Here is a 16,682-nt window from a genome sequence, read left to right as displayed (position 1 = left end):
CAACTAGAAGAAAAACTAGCTTCTATGACAGTTCAATGCAATCCAAATTAAAGAGAGGGAAGAAAAAACTGTCGTAGAATGTCAAAACACGCGTTTTTGGCAGGAAAAAACGTTGTTTTCGGATTCTACCTTTATGTGACAGTTATTTGATGTCATTAAAGTAATTGATTTATTTAAATTTATTAAAATATAACTTAATTTTATATTCCAAAAAAGACAAAACTCACACGCCCTTCTCTAAATCGTCTTCCTCTTCGACCCTCACTCCGCCGACCAGACCATTAGACGAACAACCACCGTCGATCTCTGAAAATGTCGTCGACCGTCTCCCAATGTTGTCTATCACTGCAAATCGTCGCCCAATGTCCATCTTTGGAACCAAACGCCCGCCGTCGACGTTGGAGACATTTACTAAGGTTAGGTTTTGTTACTGTCTCTGATTATTCTTCTTCTTCCTTTTCATTTCTTTCTTTTTGTTTTTTTGTCTCTGTATTAAAACTTATTTGTTGAGGAACACTAGTTTTGATTGAATTTTTTTAAGGTAGATTTTGTTTTCCCAAAGAGAAGAACACCAGTCCATATTAAGCCATGGAATTCTTTGATTGTAAAATCTTCACCAAAATTTTCATAATTATTTTTTATGGTGTCATTCCAATTGTTTGTTAGTGCCGATTTCTTTGCAATCTTCAGAATTCTTTTCTTTGTTTTCAAGAATTTGTGTAGGTTGGTAGAGATTTGCACTTGTGAAACAACACAAGATTTTGTTATAGTTTAAATCTATAAAAATTAGAGAATCTACAAGTGTGATTAACGATAACAATCTGAGGAGCTTGAGAGGGTAATTGCATCCAATGTGTGTGGATCATTATTTAACAAATATGAGGAGCTTTTGATGAGAAGAAATAATTGCATTGTAGTTTTGAAATCTGTTCAACAATCCATGGATTTGCTTGGTCTTCCACAAACTACAAATAAAAGAACCATTGTGAATTTCTGTTTTCAGAATGCTTCATTGTTCTTTTGCACGGTTTCAGGTACGTTTAAGTTGTATTTGAAGTCATTAGAGCCATTGAAGGCTTTGGTGATTGATGAAGCAGCACAGTTGAAAGAGTGTGAGTGTGTTATTCCAATGCAACTGGCTGACATAAAGCATGCAATCCTCATAGGTGATGAGTGCCAATTGCCAGCATTGGTTTAGAGCAATGTAAGAAAGTTTCTCCCTTTATTTAATCATATTTGTTTTAACATATATTGACACTTCGATACACATTTGTTAAACATGATAAATACCTTTTGAACACTCACGTACACATATGGATAACCTAAACATTTCATAGACTTAAAATTCCCATACCCTATTTGAGAGGCTAAGCTCATTGGGGCATCCAAAACATCTTCTCAATGTGCAATACAGAATGCATCCATCCATCAGCCTTTTCCCAAACTCAAAATTCTACTCAAGTCAGATCTCAGATGGTCCTAATGTCAAACCTAAAGCCTATGAAAAGACGTTTATTCTCGGACCGATGTTCGGTTCGTATTCTTTCATAAACATAAATGGTGCACGAGAAGAAAAGGATGAAATTGGACACAGTTTGAAAAACATGGTAGAGGTTGATGTTGTGCTCAAAATTGTTCATTCTTTGTCTCAAGGTATAATATTTTTTCTATTTGATCTTTGTTTTCGGTTTGGTTACTTCTATGTCAGATGAAATTTTTTCAAATTGTTATATACATTATTATTTTGCTATTTTTATGTAAATCTCTTTCGTTTTCTTAGAAGCATGAAAGCATTTCAACTTCGTTAGTGTGTCTTTCACATGTGTGTACCATACATATCGAATACTTTAGTTTTCCTACTGCGTTTGACCCTAAGATACTAAAGCCTAAATGTATAAGACCCTTGTTGGTGGAAAAGATTTTATCTCACAGTAGTTGTAGGAAATCAAAATAGTACTAAAATATGTTAGACATATATTTAATGCTTATTTCGTACTAAATAGACCGTAGATAAAATAGCAAAACTAGAGAGTGAAATACATGGTGTGTCAAAGTAAAATTTGAAATATATTGTTAAATTGCAGAACTCATAGACTATAATTTTTCATCTGTAAAACAGTATGTCTTCTAAAAACATGCATGTCCATGTTGTGCCCATGGCGTGTCATCTTGTCTCATGTCGAATCTTTAATACATATATATTTTTTAATATAATATATGTTTGTAGCATGTGTTGACTCAAAAGGAAAGATGAGCATTGGTGTAGTGTCCCCATATTCAGCTCAAGTCGTTACCATTCAACGCAAAATTGGGAAGAAGTACAATTGTAATGGATTTAATGTGAAGGTGAGTTCAGTTGATGGCTTTCAAGGAGGGGAGGAAGATATCATTATTATTTCCACTGTTCCGTGTAATACAGGATCGTCCATCTGGTTTTTGTTGAGTAATCAAAGAACAAATGTCGCACTTACAAGAGCTAGGTAGCTGCTTTCTAGTTTATGTATGCTTACTCTCTTTTTGTTCCTTTACTTCAACATGTATAATTCAAATTAAATTAAACGCAGGGTGAGTTTCAAGTTGTTTATTTGGAGTGAAAGGAGCTTTTAGCTCATTAACTAAATGAAAACAATTTTTAAAAGTAATCATCATATGATGTTTTTCTGATTTATGATTTTTTCCTTCCGATTGACCATTATAATGTATTTGAAAACTAGTCCTTTTCTTTGACTTAAGAGTAGGTACTGTTTGTGGACATTGGGAAACTTCAAAACACTGTCAAAGAGTAACTCGGTTTGGGAAGAGTTGGTTATGGATGCCAAGAATCGTGGCTGTTTCTTCAATGCTAATGCCAATGCCATAACCAAAGACATCCAACAGATAGTTCCACTACTGGATTATTTCAACTCCAATGATGAAGGAAGAAGCTTGGAGATAATGGAGGGAAAGAACGTAGAAGATCATGAATCCAAGGCCAAGAGGCTGTTGCAGTTGTTGTGGTAAGATTAACTTCATAAAAAATGGAGAAGGAGGTATTCTTAAATGCTTATATCCCTAAAAATGACTTCAACACTTCTATTTATGAATTTCATGAAGCCACTGGGCTGATTTTAAATTGCTAGGATGATCAACCTGCTGGGGAAGGTAACATTAATCTTCTTTTGTTTACATTTGAACTACTCAAATTTCTATCACATAAAAATTATCATTCATGAACATAATAAAGTGGATTTTAAAGATGTAGAAAATGACTTTTGTTTAGTGTTTGATTGAACGGAAAATTTTGGGTAAAGTTCTTTCTTGTAATATTTTTGTACTTTGGTTTTAATTTTTTTTATGTGAGGAATGCTCTTCCTTCCTTATTCTCAATTTTTGTCTATATCATATTTTTGTTTTCCTTAGTATTTGAACATTTTTGTATTCGTAGCAACCTAACTTTGTTGTTTCTCTTAGTTTGGTTGTGATTTGAGTATTTTATATTTGGGGTTCAGGAAAGACAGTATTTGTTGAAGGAATTCCCCGTGAACTGGTTTCTTGTAAGAAGTATTGTAAAGTTTTGAAGGTTGGGTTGTGGTAATGGAAGCACCGTTATTCCAATCTTGTTGTAACCTCCAACGTATTCTACTTTTCCTCTACTTTACTTCTTAGTCATGTTCCTCAGTTTTGTTTGTTTTATTTTTTTTTGGAAATTTAGTTGATAAATACTGTTTGTGTTTGCTTTGTGCTTGCTTATATGAGATATTATTAAAAAATCTTATCGTTGAAATTAATTCGAAAGTAGAGAAAAATCAGTGTCAACTGGAGGAGTCTTTTAGAACAGAAGAATAAAAAGGCAAATGTTATTGAATGGGCTCTTAAAGCTTCCACATTTTCCATCTTGCTCTTTACATTTTACTGTTTAGGTTAGCTTTCATATTCAATAAAAAAAAATATAGAAACAATATGAACGTATTCAACCAAAGTTTCATTATTTCTATTGTTTGTACTTGTATAGTAATATGTGGTTGTGACATTGCTTTCTTTTTTTTTCCTGTTTCTTTTGTATTACTCTATTTTACAGCAAGCTAATTTTAAAGGTGTCAAGTGTATTTTGATTTTGGGGAAGAATTCAGATGACAAAAGCATCAAGAAGTCAATCGTCGGTCTGAAAAGTTAGTGATAAACATCCAGGTTGATTGTTACAATATAAATCTCTTATTTGTTAATGTCTTTTCCTTATCTTATCCATCCTCTTTCAACATATCTTGTTAACTTCATAAGCTAACATTGATTGCGATAGACTATAATGCTAGTGATTCTGATTCAGATGAATTGACTCGTGATTCTTAACCACACCAATGTTGTTGATTTCTCTATGTCATGTCGAAACAACCACTTGTATCTCTTCAACGACATGTCATTTTAGAAATTTAATTAACTTGTAATTCTTTGACTTTATGTGTGGCATCAATTATTCTTTCTTGTACATGTGAGAGTAAAGCATGCATAGTTTATTGTTTGTAGTCATTCCTTCTGTCATCAATATTTTTGCTTATGCTGATTTTTTTTTTTTTTTTTTGTAGTAATTTATGTGTTCTTTAGGTTTTATGATTTAATTGTTATGTTGTTTTCCTGAATTTATAGGTTGGATATGCTTCAGCTAAGTTAAAGTTACGATTCAGATGGTCGTATCAGGTACGATTTTCTCAAATAATCCCTGGATTTTTTTTTTCGCTCATTAACTTGTCTAGTTTGTTACTGAATTCAACCTTCCAATTCTACCAATACTATTCAACTAGGTATTTATTTGGATTAAACTTGCTCTGAGATAAAATTTCTATGGTTGGGCTGGGATGCAGGGGGAGGAATTCATTAGGTTGTTATTAGCAAATACCATTATTTGTTGGGCTGTGATGCATATTGTTGCTTAAAAACTCTTTCTTAACGCAACAAATTTTATCAATGCTTTTAACTCATTCCTCCATTTGTTCATGGAATTATGTAATGATGATTTGATGTAAATCCTTACTAATTAAGAATCTTGGCTACAATCTTCTTGGCTTGACATTCAGCTAAGTTAAAGTTAATTGTGAAATCTTCATTTCTTTCATTTAGAGTTCTCTTGGCCTATCGTTAGTTTAGTTGATATGTTTGTTTGCTACCATTCATTATTGTAGTTTTTCACCATTCTTCACTTGTGGATTATTTGGTAGGAAGTTTTATGAGATAATCCTTTGTGGAATGACTAGGTGATTGTTAGGACAGTTCTTATGCAATTTTTGTATGCATAAGCAACCTTCTTCTCCCCTTCCCCCATGATTCTTTTCAATTCTGAAAACCTGGGGTAGCTTCTATGTTTTCTTTCCTCTTCCCATGATGACTCTTTTATGTTTTCTTTCATCATCGTCCCATGTTTACTCTTCTATGTTTTCTTTTCTCTTTCCATGTATACTCTTGTGTCTTCTTGTGACTATATTTCTATATCTATACCTTTTGTTCTTCTTTTATCACAACTTTTTGGTGCACTTTTCACCTTCCTTGAAAACACATTTGAATCCTAAGTCATATTTAAAAAAAAAAATGAAGCGAGTTGTACTCTCTTGTTCTATGATGGATGCTTATATTCATGTTGTCTTTGTAGGTTCAACTGGAGTCGACAACTTCATGAGTTTACTTTTAAAGAACATTTTTAGAGACGAACGTTCTCGGTTGGTCGTTTATGTTTTAGCAGAAAATCTTGTTATATATATTCTGATGCTATTTAAAATATTTTTTGATTAAGAGCTAGAATTCCGTACTTGTAAATTGTTGGAAGTTGATTGGAAATATACGAATATTATAAATTGTATTATAGCGTATATATATTAAAGTGTCCGCTATTTTTTACTATATGGGTGTCAATATTATAAATTCAAAATTGTCATTGTCGGCTACATTATTGTCATTCCAATGGTTCGTGTAATGGCGGAGTGGCAAAGAGAATAGAAAAAAATTGTAGTAATCGAGTAATTTGCAACAGGAAAAACATGTCGTAATATGTGAATTTGTGACAGTTATTAATTGTTGTGAATACCAAAACAATGACAGTTTTTTTTACAAAATCAATTGTCACGATTGCCCTATCTTTGACAGAAAAAAAAATGCCGTCAATGTCAAAATAATGACATTTCATTAAAAAAAACTGTCGCGATTGACATATCCATGACATTTAAAACATGTCACAATTAACGAATTCGCGACATTTATTTAACTATCGTTAATACATAAATGATGATAGTTATTTATTGTCATAAAATAAAATATGACAGTTATTTGATGTAGTAGAATTCTAACTAACGGCATTTATTTTATGTCATGAAGTTATTGCGACAGTTTTTGAAAAGTGTCATGGAAGGACTTTCCATGACTCCCGCTTCTATGACTGAAAATATTTGTCATGGATTTTGTTTGACTCCCGCTTCTATGACTGAAAATAACTGTCATGGATTTTGTTCGCGACAGTAACTAACTGTCGTCGTAGACCATTTTTCTACTAATGAGGTTGAGAGAAAGAGTGATTAGAGATGTTGCAAAAAAAAAAATTAAATGGGAGGGAGGCCGACGAAAGGGGGGCATCCGACTGCTGACGGAGGGTGCTGGGCAAACGAAAAAAAGAAAAATGAAATAGGAAAGGGCTGACTAACCTTACTGTGAGGCTGAGACAAATAGTGATTAGAGAGGCAGCAAGAAATTTTAAAATGGGAGGGACGTGGATGAAGGAAAAACAAAAGAAAGAGGGAAGGGAGTGGAGAGTGGCGGACGATGGAAAAAAAACGGAAGTGGGTAGGAGTTGAGAGTGGCAGACAAAGGAAAAAAAAAACAAATGAAAGAGGGAGGGAGACCGGATGTTGAAGGCAGATGATTGAAGAAGAACGTGAGGAGAGGAGACGAAAGAAAAAAAAAATAAATGAAAGAGGGAGGGAGACAGGATGTTGTAGGCAGACGATTGAAGAAGAACATGAGGAGGATACAACGCGCGGCTAGGTTGAGGAGCGACAAGCGGCTAGGTTATATAAATATTCTAATTGGGCTGGGTTGGGTCAACCCGACCCCTTATTTTTCCAACCTGACGAACCGGTCCATTTTTTTATTTTATCACTTTCTTAACCCAACTCAACCCAAAATAAAATCTAACCCAACCCAATCCTTACAGTTTGGGTTAGGTAAGCTGGGTTGATCGGGTTAACGATTTTTTTGAACACCCCTAATTATTATGAATATTGGTTGAGCCAATTACTCTTGGCCAACTCTTCCTTTCCATCATCTTCCTTCTCTTCCTCTTTTGCGATTTTTTTTTCTTTCCATGGTCTTTTTTCCTTCTTCTACAGTTTTTTTTTTTCAAACAGTTATTTGGTTGTTCCAAATATAAAAACTCGTGAAAAAAATTGTTGGATAGCCAAATTTAAACGATCATGTTTCAAATATAAACGATCGTGTACTAATAAATCTTGAAAAAAAATCGTTGAGATTTGACTACCTAAATTTAACAATCGTGTTCCAAATATTAATGATCGTGTACCAAATCTAAACGATCGTTTTTCAAATCTAAATGATCATTTTTCAAATCTTGATCGTTTTCTAAATATAAACAATTAATTTTCAAATATAAACAATTGTTTTCCAAATATAAATGATCGTTTTCTAAATATAAACGATCGTTTTCCAAATATGAACGATTGTTTTCCAAATATAAACGGTTATATACCAAAAACTCTTGAAAAAAATCGTTGAGATTTGGCTACGCCCAAATTTAAATGATCGTGTATCAAAAAAATCGTTTAGATTTGACTCCAAATCTAAATGATCAAATCTAAACAATCGTGTAAGAAAAAATAGTCAAATTTAAATGATCGTGGTGGATGTCAATTAATGAGAGCATTTTTTGGTATTTTCCATTGTGGGCTTATGAGTTTTTTCAACTTTTGAAATTGTTCTAGAGCGTGTAAATATTTTTCCGTTTGTTATATTTTTAAAAAGATCTATTTTCTTAAATTGTTTTTGTTGAATAAAAAATTTGGACCAATCACACATTGTCACATCATTTAATAAATTAATGATGAAATAAATTCAAATAATTAAATTTGAGACTAATTAAAAGTTGACAAATTAAGGACATAAATTAGCTAATTATGATGATATCACATGTTTTCATTATGACATAAATTAATTATTTTTGTTCAATTAAATATTATTTCCTTGCACTAAAGTTCAATTGAACCCAAAAATAAGTTTCAATTATTCCAAATGTTAAATATGACATAAATTTATGTGGTTGAGTATAAAGGTTTGGTTTATGGACTAACCGAGCCCAAACTCATAAAGTCTACCAAAGAACTCTATAAATAGAGAGTTCCTTTAATTTGTGTGGTTGAGGATTTTTTACTCCAAAGATCTATAGAGAATTCTCCCACTCCCTAACTTAAAGAAATCAACTTTCTCAAATCAAGAGAGAATTAGAGGATCATATACTTAGAGGTTCAATACTATAGATCGAACAGAGAGAGAATTAGAGGATTAAATAGTAGAGATCGAATCACATTGCATTAAATCAACATAAACACAAGTTCAACTCCATAAATTAAATTTATCCTAAAATCTTGTGTAAACAATTTTACATCTTTTTAATTAAAGAGTTGAATTCTGAGTTAATTTTTTATAAAGAAAAACAAAACTTATTTAAATTTTGAAAATGTTAGTAAAAAATAAACAAGACAATTAATAAATATTGATATATTATTATTATCTATCAATAATAAGTTTATGGTCGATAGATTTGATACCCAAGCATATTTAAAAATAATTTTAGCAATTTTGTTATTCAAAAGACGAAAAGAAAAATATCAAATTAGATTATGAATTTTTTAAGTGTGTGAATCTCAAACTAATATTTGTATCAATTTAAACACAAACGTACGTGATTTTATCAATTTAAACCTGGAATTATGTCTTATTTGGATAGGATTGTAAAAGTTGATATTTGCCCAAAATCAAAATAGAAAACATTAGATCTGTTTGTTGAGGGAGGAAAGAAAGAAAGAAAGAACGCAAGAAAAGAGATAAACATTGGAGGAGAAAGAGAAAATGGGTCAAACTATGTTAATTGATTGACTGGATTTCCTGTTTTAAGACCTTGTAAATAGAGACAATGGAGAAGGAGAAGGAGAAGGAGATGAGAAGAGAAGAGAAGGTGGAGCCGTGTTGCCCATCCACCCACATCCTTCATTCAATCATTTGCGAATCAGGACAAACCCTTAATCCCACCTTTTAGATTACCATCGAAGATTTCACACTGCTTCGCTTCTAACATCCCCAATTCCTTATCCCATCCTCTTCCTTCTCCTCTCCCTCCCCCTCTTCCTCCGCTTTCCTTGACCGGATTTCTCCCCTCCGATCATCCTTCTTCGCCTCCACTTCCACGTACCCAAGGACCTTCGACTCCCATGGCTGTGCTATTGGAGGAGATTGTGAAGTCCGTTGAGTTATGGTTGAAGCTTATCAACAAGCCTGACCCCTTCATCGATCCGAATCTCGATCCTGTTCTTTTAGTGCCGGGGGTTGGTGGTTCCATCTTGAATGCGGTTAATAATGATACCGGCAAACAGGAGCGAGTTTGGGTCAGGATATTCGGGGCTGATTCTAAATTACAAACCGAGTTATGGTCTTTTTACGATCCCACTTCTGGTAATCTTATTCAACTAATTTTCTCCATATATTGTTGAACTGATTTTCTTTGTAAATTTTAGGTAGCTTTGGTGATTGATTTTTAGGCCTTGGGTTTCCTTGGAATTTGAGGGAAAACGATGAGATGGAAGTCATCAATGTAGTTGTAGTAGTTTATCATAGTGTTCAAACTTTGCTCACACTCTCTAGCTTTAGCCTATTTTAGACGGCCATATAATATCCGGAATTTGTTATAATTCCACCATGATCAATTTCGTTGTGAGTACATCTTTAATAAATAACACAAATGTATTCCATGCTGGGTTTGAGGAGAAATGGATTCTGGTCAAGCTCATTCTAATATGTTTTTTAGAGATCTTGCAAGGATGTACTGCTAACTAGTCGCTATCTGAAATGAAAATGTGGTTATTATTCGGTACTGGCTTTATTCAGTTTTACTCAAACTGATTTGGGTGGACTTGTCAAGCAGTTTGCTGGGAAAGGATTTAGTTTTGCTAGGCTTGGCTAGTCTGCTGTTGTTGACATTGGGAGCAACTGGATGTGGATATCACATTAATAAACAGCTAGCAAAACTGAGTGATGGTTAATTGTGACTATGGTGAAATGTTTATTGTGCATTAAGAAACGTGCAACATGAAGATTTAAGCCGCATCCTTTCATTTATCTTAATTACGTTCACGACACACTTCTGATTTGAAATTTCTTAAAACAATTTTTTCCTGTGTACCCTGATGCTTGTGATGTGGTATGAGAAAATGCTTTCAATTGTCAACCCAACGTATCCCATTTCAATTATGATGTATAGTGTTAGTTCTGAAATCTGACATTCTCTGTCTGTTATAAAATTTTCCATCTTCTATTGAAGAGAAAAGTTTGGTGTTGTTCCATTTCTGTTTCCAGTGCAACTAACATGATCTAGTGAAACAGGTGAGTCTGTATGTTTTGATCCAAAGATCAAAATTAGAGTTCCCGATGAGAGAAACGGATTGTATGCAATTGATACTTTGGACCCTGACATGGTATACTCTTAAGTCTTATTTATTTGCAGATTTCTGTTTAAAAATATTTTACTCTGAATTTGTTTGCAATTGGGATGAAGTTATTAACTGGAAAATCTAATAATTTTCTCTTGTTCTTCACTTGCATTTCCACACTAAGACATGTACATTATTTATTTTTAACAGTCTGTTTGTTTATGATTATGTTCAAGCATGGGTAAATGTTTGTTTTGTAAATATAGTATCAATGAATAGATACATGTATGTGGTTATATTTTATCCCAAAACTTTGAACTATTCAAATTCTTAAAATTATTCACTTCAGGATTGAAATATTTTTCTGATTGTTTTGTTCAATTTACAGACTAAGATAGTTGAAAGTTGTACGTAATGGACTGAACAAGATTTTTATTTTTTATTTGCACCATAGATCATTGGATGCGATTCTATTTACTATTACCATGACATGATTGTTGAAATGACCAAGTGGGGTTTTCAAGAAGGAAAAACACTTTTTGGATTTGGATATGATTTTCGCCAAAGTAACAGGTATCAACTAAAATTTAGATTATTTTATTAATACATCATTTATTCCTGCTTTGAAAGTACAGGAAAAATGTAAATGATGAAGATGTTTTTATGAATTTCCTTATTCAGATCTTGTTATAGATTGTTTGCCATTATATTTCATTTTAGGTTTGTGGTTTTGGGTCTTTACACTTGTGCTTGGCCTGTTTTTCTAGGTTGCCAGAAACATTGGATCTCTTAGCTGCAAAACTGGAGGCAGTATATAATGCTTCGGGAGGAAAAAAGATTAATCTCATAAGTCACTCAATGGGTGGTCTTTTAGTGAAATGCTTCATGGGCTTGCGCAGCAAAGTAAAAATTCTCATTCTCCACATTATTGTGTACAATCATCTGTCCTAGGGGCGGGTCATCCTCTTTTTCTTTTTTTTTTTTTTTTGGTGGGGGAGGGCGGGCATTCAAAAATCTTACAAAGATAATTCTAATAGAGCGAAGGGGCAGACTAGTGGAAAATATTAGCCACTCAATATGTACCCATAAATTATTTTACAAAATCTGAGTAGCAGGGAAGGAGCGGCAAGCCCTCTGCTCAAGTTTGTCACCTCTTGATTTACATCAAACACTTCTCAAGTTTATTTTGCTTATTTAGTTCCTTTTATTGTTTTCTTAGGAGAAGGGTGGAGTATATAATTTCTGCTTGCACGTATTCAGATTCTTTGCACATCTTAAGTGTCTTATTTTAATAGATTCTTTCATTTTCTTGCAGATTTTTGAGAAGTATGTGCAGAATTGGATTGCAATTGCTGCACCATTCCAGGGTGAGACTTCAGAAGTATTTAAGATCGCTTAATATCTTCCTATAATGTACTTTTCTCTAATGTTGATTGCCTGAGTGAATAGGTTATAAAGTGGTTTGAATGTCCTCCAATCTTCCTTTTTTATTTTTAAAATTTTTTTATCGGTGGTAGTTGGCATATGCAATTGCTAGTCTGAATATGGATCCTAAAAGTGATGTTAGAGATGCACTCAATTTAATGATTGAAGTATGGGTTTAACAGGTGCACCTGGATATGTTACATCAACCTTTGTGAGTGGTATGTCATTTGTTAATGGATGGAGACAGAACTTCTTCATATCGAAGTGGAGCATGCACCAATTGGTATGAGGCAAAATGATAGTATTCATTATATGTTTTCACGTTGGTTGAATAGTTACATAATTTTGTAGGAGGAATATGAAACTGGATGACATTCAATTTATTGCATTTTTTACAATTTATTCACGTGGTCATATTTTTTTCATAATTTTCATTTTAAAGATGGAGAAATTTAGTCTTGTAATTGATGTGTCAGTGTCAAGCATATGTTTTCTCTGGTTTCTACCTTCTGACTCTTCAGCTGAGCTTGGTTCTTCTAGTAAAATACAATTGAAGAGAGTTCCTTCTAGGATTAGGTGGCTCTGTAGATATTAGCTTTGGAGTGGTTTAATGCTTATGGTAGATTGAACAGGAGAAGGTTGTTTAGGTTTCTTTTCTTTAATTGCGTGGTGTCTGATGCATCTCATTAAAGAAATTTAAGGGTCAATCTTCTTTCTTTCTTTCTTCTTCTTCTTTTTCCTTTTTTTTTTTTGGCGGAATATTTTTCAACATTTGTTGTTCTTTATGCAGATTTTGTATATTTTAGTTGTTAAATTGTATTAAAACTCATTATGGATACTCTTGTGGCTTAGGTAGTTTGGTTAACTCATCCTGTTTTTAGTTTCTCTATAACTAAGACTGTTTTTTCCACTCCTCAGCTTATCGAATGCCCATCAATTTACGAACTAATGGGCGCTCCAGACTTTAATTGGCAGCACATTCCTCTTCTAGAAGTTTGGAGAGAGAAACATGACAAGGATGGGAACCCTCATAATGTGTTGGAATCTTACCCACTTCAAGAAAGTGTTGAAATACTGACAGAATCCCTTTCTACAAACAAGGTGAGTTCCAACCGCTCTGTGGTTTTTTCTTATTTTTTCTATTAATTGTTTCTTGTGCCCATCTCTCGTTTCCCATTGTCAAGAAATGTTCTCAAAATTATACCCAAATTTTATAAATAACACTCTTTTTCAGGTTCCAGGTTTTAAAAAATATGAAGAAAAATATTATTTTTGAAATTTTTTACCTATATAATTCTTTATACATATTAAATTAATAAATAAATATGACAACCATTTTTTAAAGTTTGATTAAAAAATTAACTTTCATGTTCATTTTTAATGTTTGTAATCTAATATTTGATGGAACGACAAATACCAACGGTTATCAAGATTACTTTTGTTTTTTTAAATAAAAAAAAGAAAAGGAAACAAGAAGCAATATTATGCGTACTTAAGTTTTTCTTTCTATAAATGTGGAAACAAGAAATGTGTTACAAGAAACGAGAAAGTTATCATCAAACATGTCTTTATGAGAACATTATTTCTCGATGATTCTTAGGAAGTTCCCAAAATGAATTGATCTATAATCCAGTAGTCTGTAAAGCTAGTGGTTTTTGGCACCATTAGGTGTGTTATGAGTGAGTTTAGATTAATTACATACGCCTCTTGGCTATGAGAGGTTACTATTTGACGTAGGGAGATAAAAAACATTCCAATTTTTGGTCTCTGATTTTGGTCTGCATTTTCAAACCATTGAGTTCTATGTGCTTGAACCAGATTCTTCATAATGGAGTAGATATTCCCCTCCCATTTAATTTGGATATTTTGAAATGGGCAAACGAGACGAGGGAAATTTTGAAGGATGCTAAACTACCTCCTCAGGTCAAGTTTTACAATATATATGCAACTGGTCTTGAGACTCCACATACTGTTTGGTAAGCCTTCATTTTGCTAAATGATGCTTGACGGAATTCAGTGAAATTATTATAAGCAAAACCTTTTGATTGTTTTGATGTTTGCTTGACCATGTTATTTTAAGATATGTCAAATTTTGCTTGGCTGATGTATTATTCTACAGCTATGGAGATGCAGAAAATCCTGTCGCTGATTTACATAAACTGCGATACATTGAGGTAACTGTTGTCTTTCTATAGCATCTTTTCAACTATAATCTTACATACTCAAGGTGTGGAACCCTGAAAAGTGTTGCCATATAACTTTTTGCTACTTAATTCCATTTTATGTCATACGATTCTCTTTTTCCTATCTTTGAGTTGTGAAGATGAATATGGAAAGCTGACTTGAAATTTTCATAATATAATTTTCAGCCCAAGTATGTTTATGTTGATGGTGATGGGACAGTTCCGGTGGAATCGGCAATGGTTTGTTCTGTTACTCCTTTTTTCTTTTTTGTTTTTAAAAGTAATAATAATGAAGCAGATTGAGATTCCGCTCTTTGCACTATCCATCTCTTGGAGGTCTATTCCTGTTTCATTTCTCTTGTGAGATGATGATTGGATGTTTGCTAATTGTTAAAGGCTTTGTTTGGCAACCATTTCCATTCTGGTTTTTGAAAGTTGCCTATTTCTTCTGTTTCTTATAATGATTTGCATCTTTTTAAGTATAATTGTTGAATTCTTAGCCAAATTTAAAAAACAAATCAAGTTTTTAAAACTACTTCTTTTTTTCTTAGTTTTCAAATTTTGGCAAGGTCTTTTAAACCATTGATAAAAATTAGATAGCAAAGGAAGGAATTTGAAGGTTGAAGTAGTGTTTATTGGTTTAATTTTAAAAACCAGAAACCAAAAATCAAATGGTTACATAACATAGTTTAAGTTATCAAGTTTTTGTCCTGGACGTAGATTTAGTATTCTGAATTGATGTGTTAGATCCCCAATCCTGCATACATATAAAAGAAAGGTATAGAGGGAAACTCATGGAATATGCCAAGATAGAGCTGAGGAGAGAGGGAAAGAAACACCTGAGGGCCCACTAGAGTCATGGATATAAATAAGGGATGTTTTGGGTATGGAAAACTAGGTCTGAATTTTGGGGTGAAAGCTGTGTTAAGCTTTTAGGAGAAGTTGCCGGCTATTCTGGAAGGAGCTGGAATCTTTCTTTCTTTTACTATTCTTGTCATCTGGTTACTTGTTATTTTGTTTCAGGTTTAGAGTCTTAACATGATGATTGGATGTATTTTTTGCCAATGGTTTATACATTCTCCTACAATGTGACCTATGATCCATTTTCTAGTCATGTCACCTTCTTAGACATTGTGTTGCCGCTTTCCTTTGCGCATTTTTGTCATGTTTGCTAAAGTGGTTAAATGAGTAAGATAAACTCTCAGAACCATCGATGCCTTTTCTTTTCAGGCCGATGGACTCGATGCAGTAGCAAGGGTTGGCGTCCCTGGTGAGCACCAGAGCGTTCTTAGAGACCACCGTTTGTTCCGAAGCCTCAAGCATTGGCTCAAAGCAGGCGATCCCGACCCCTTCTATGACCCACTGAATGACTACGTGATCTTGCCAACAGGTTTTGAGATTGAAAGTCATGTGGAGAAGGGTCTGGAAGTAGCAGCTTTGAAAGAGGAATGGGAGATCATCTCCAATGACCAAAATAAACCATACGAGTTGTGTAATGGGAAGCCAATGGTGAGTTCGATAACATTATCTCAAGTTGTCGGGGACTGTCCATCCTCTAGGGCCGAGGCTTGCGCAACTGTTATAGTTCATCCCCAGCAAGACGGTAAGCAACACATTGAGCTGAATGCTCTTAGCGTGTCAGTTGATGCATAAAATTAATTGTCATGTAATTGTGTTGCAATCAGCCTTACAAGGTGTGCAATTCATGAACAATCTGTACAGCCATTTGTGTGATGAAAATTATGTATTTAAATTTAGATAATTTTTTTTCCTTATGTATATAGCAAATGAAATGTATCCGAATAATTGTTTCACAAAGTGTTATTATTATAATAATTTATTTATGTAAATAAGTATCACTGATTTAGTTTTATTTTATAGCTTAATTTTGTTGAATAGAATGTACCATGAAATGTTTTACTTAACAAATTTGAAATTTTGTTAAAATTTAATTTAATTTTTTGTTAGGAAGTTACTTTCTATTCAAATTTTAAGTTTCAACGTATAGGTGTGTTTGGTTTCCAAGCTGTGGAAGAAAAAATTATAAAAAATGACAAATTTGATAAAGTATTTACAAAATATAGAAAATTTTAGATTCTAGATATATTTATTAGTCATATTTATAGATAGTCCATCAAGAATACAAGAATTAATAGTCAGTCTAGCGGTGAAATTGTGGAACTTTCAACCACTTCTAAACAATTCATTTCTTGTTCTTTACATTTTTCTCAAACTTATTATTACTAAACTATACTGTCCCATCAACAAGATTTGTGAATCTCTGGATAGATCTATTTAATAATTGAGTTTAAATTGTTGGTTACAATATCTCTTCACTTCACCTGACCCACTTTATATTTGATTTTGAGTTGGTTTGTGTTTGTACAACCACATTCATGTTGGG

General features: G+C 33.1%; 2 protein-coding genes across 21 annotated transcripts; both read left to right on the top strand.

Moving 5' to 3' along the window:
• Positions 1-202: 202 nt before the first annotated feature.
• On the top strand, positions 203-5,865 carry LOC105434530 (helicase sen1). Of its 19 annotated transcripts, XR_004214112.1 has the most exons (10): positions 203-416; positions 1,035-1,204; positions 1,415-1,653; positions 2,228-2,480; positions 2,739-2,996; positions 3,094-3,141; positions 3,489-3,613; positions 4,058-4,167; positions 4,621-4,671; positions 5,618-5,865. XR_004214112.1 is itself a non-coding variant. In XM_031880246.1 (9 exons), exons 2-6 carry the CDS (start codon positions 1,170-1,172, stop codon positions 3,505-3,507), a joined length of 804 nt encoding a protein of 267 aa, XP_031736106.1. In that variant the 5' UTR covers positions 203-416; positions 1,035-1,169; the 3' UTR covers positions 3,508-3,613; positions 4,058-4,167; positions 4,621-4,671; positions 5,618-5,865. The 19 variants fall into 19 exon arrangements, 7 of the variants coding, with proteins under 7 accessions (XP_031736106.1, XP_031736105.1, XP_031736103.1 ...); XR_004214107.1 differs by having other exon boundaries at positions 2,228-2,346; positions 2,420-2,480; positions 2,739-3,613; XR_004214108.1 differs by having other exon boundaries at positions 2,228-2,346; positions 2,420-2,480; positions 2,734-3,613.
• Positions 5,866-9,041: 3,176 nt separating this feature from the next.
• On the top strand, positions 9,042-16,131 carry LOC101219898 (lecithin-cholesterol acyltransferase-like 4). 2 transcript variants are annotated; one of them, XM_004145399.3, is made up of 11 exons: positions 9,042-9,696; positions 10,624-10,715; positions 11,125-11,243; positions 11,438-11,573; positions 11,986-12,037; positions 12,278-12,378; positions 13,014-13,196; positions 13,914-14,071; positions 14,215-14,269; positions 14,465-14,518; positions 15,509-16,131. In XM_004145399.3, exons 1-11 carry the CDS (start codon positions 9,456-9,458, stop codon positions 15,929-15,931), a joined length of 1,614 nt encoding a protein of 537 aa, XP_004145447.1. In that variant the 5' UTR covers positions 9,042-9,455; the 3' UTR covers positions 15,932-16,131. The 2 variants fall into 2 exon arrangements, with proteins under 2 accessions (XP_004145447.1, XP_031743836.1); XM_031887976.1 differs by lacking the exon at positions 11,125-11,243.
• Positions 16,132-16,682: the final 551 nt, after the last annotated feature.

The sequence above is a fragment of the Cucumis sativus genome, chromosome 1, assembly GCF_000004075.3.
Source record: "Cucumis sativus cultivar 9930 chromosome 1, Cucumber_9930_V3, whole genome shotgun sequence".
NCBI lineage: Eukaryota > Viridiplantae > Streptophyta > Magnoliopsida > Cucurbitales > Cucurbitaceae > Cucumis > Cucumis sativus.
The sequence above is the reverse complement of the archived record's forward strand: the minus strand, read 5'-3'. Positions and strand labels throughout refer to the sequence as shown.

Coding starts and splice junctions, on each gene's coding strand:
- LOC101219898 (XM_004145399.3), top strand. CDS start 9,456: ATGGCTGTGCTATTGGAGGAGATTGTGAAGTCCGTTGAGTTATGGTTG. Junction 10,716..11,124: donor ATACTTTGGACCCTGACATG/GTATACTCTTAA, acceptor TTTGCACCATAG/ATCATTGGATGCGATTCTAT. Junction 12,379..13,013: donor AGTGGAGCATGCACCAATTG/GTATGAGGCAAA, acceptor TCCACTCCTCAG/CTTATCGAATGCCCATCAAT.
- LOC105434530 (XM_031880241.1), top strand. CDS start 1,170: ATGAGTGCCAATTGCCAGCATTGGTTTAGAGCAAT. Junction 1,205..1,414: donor CAGCATTGGTTTAGAGCAAT/GTAAGAAAGTTT, acceptor TGTGCAATACAG/AATGCATCCATCCATCAGCC. Junction 2,997..4,057: donor AGGCTGTTGCAGTTGTTGTG/GTAAGATTAACT, acceptor TCTATTTTACAG/CAAGCTAATTTTAAAGGTGT.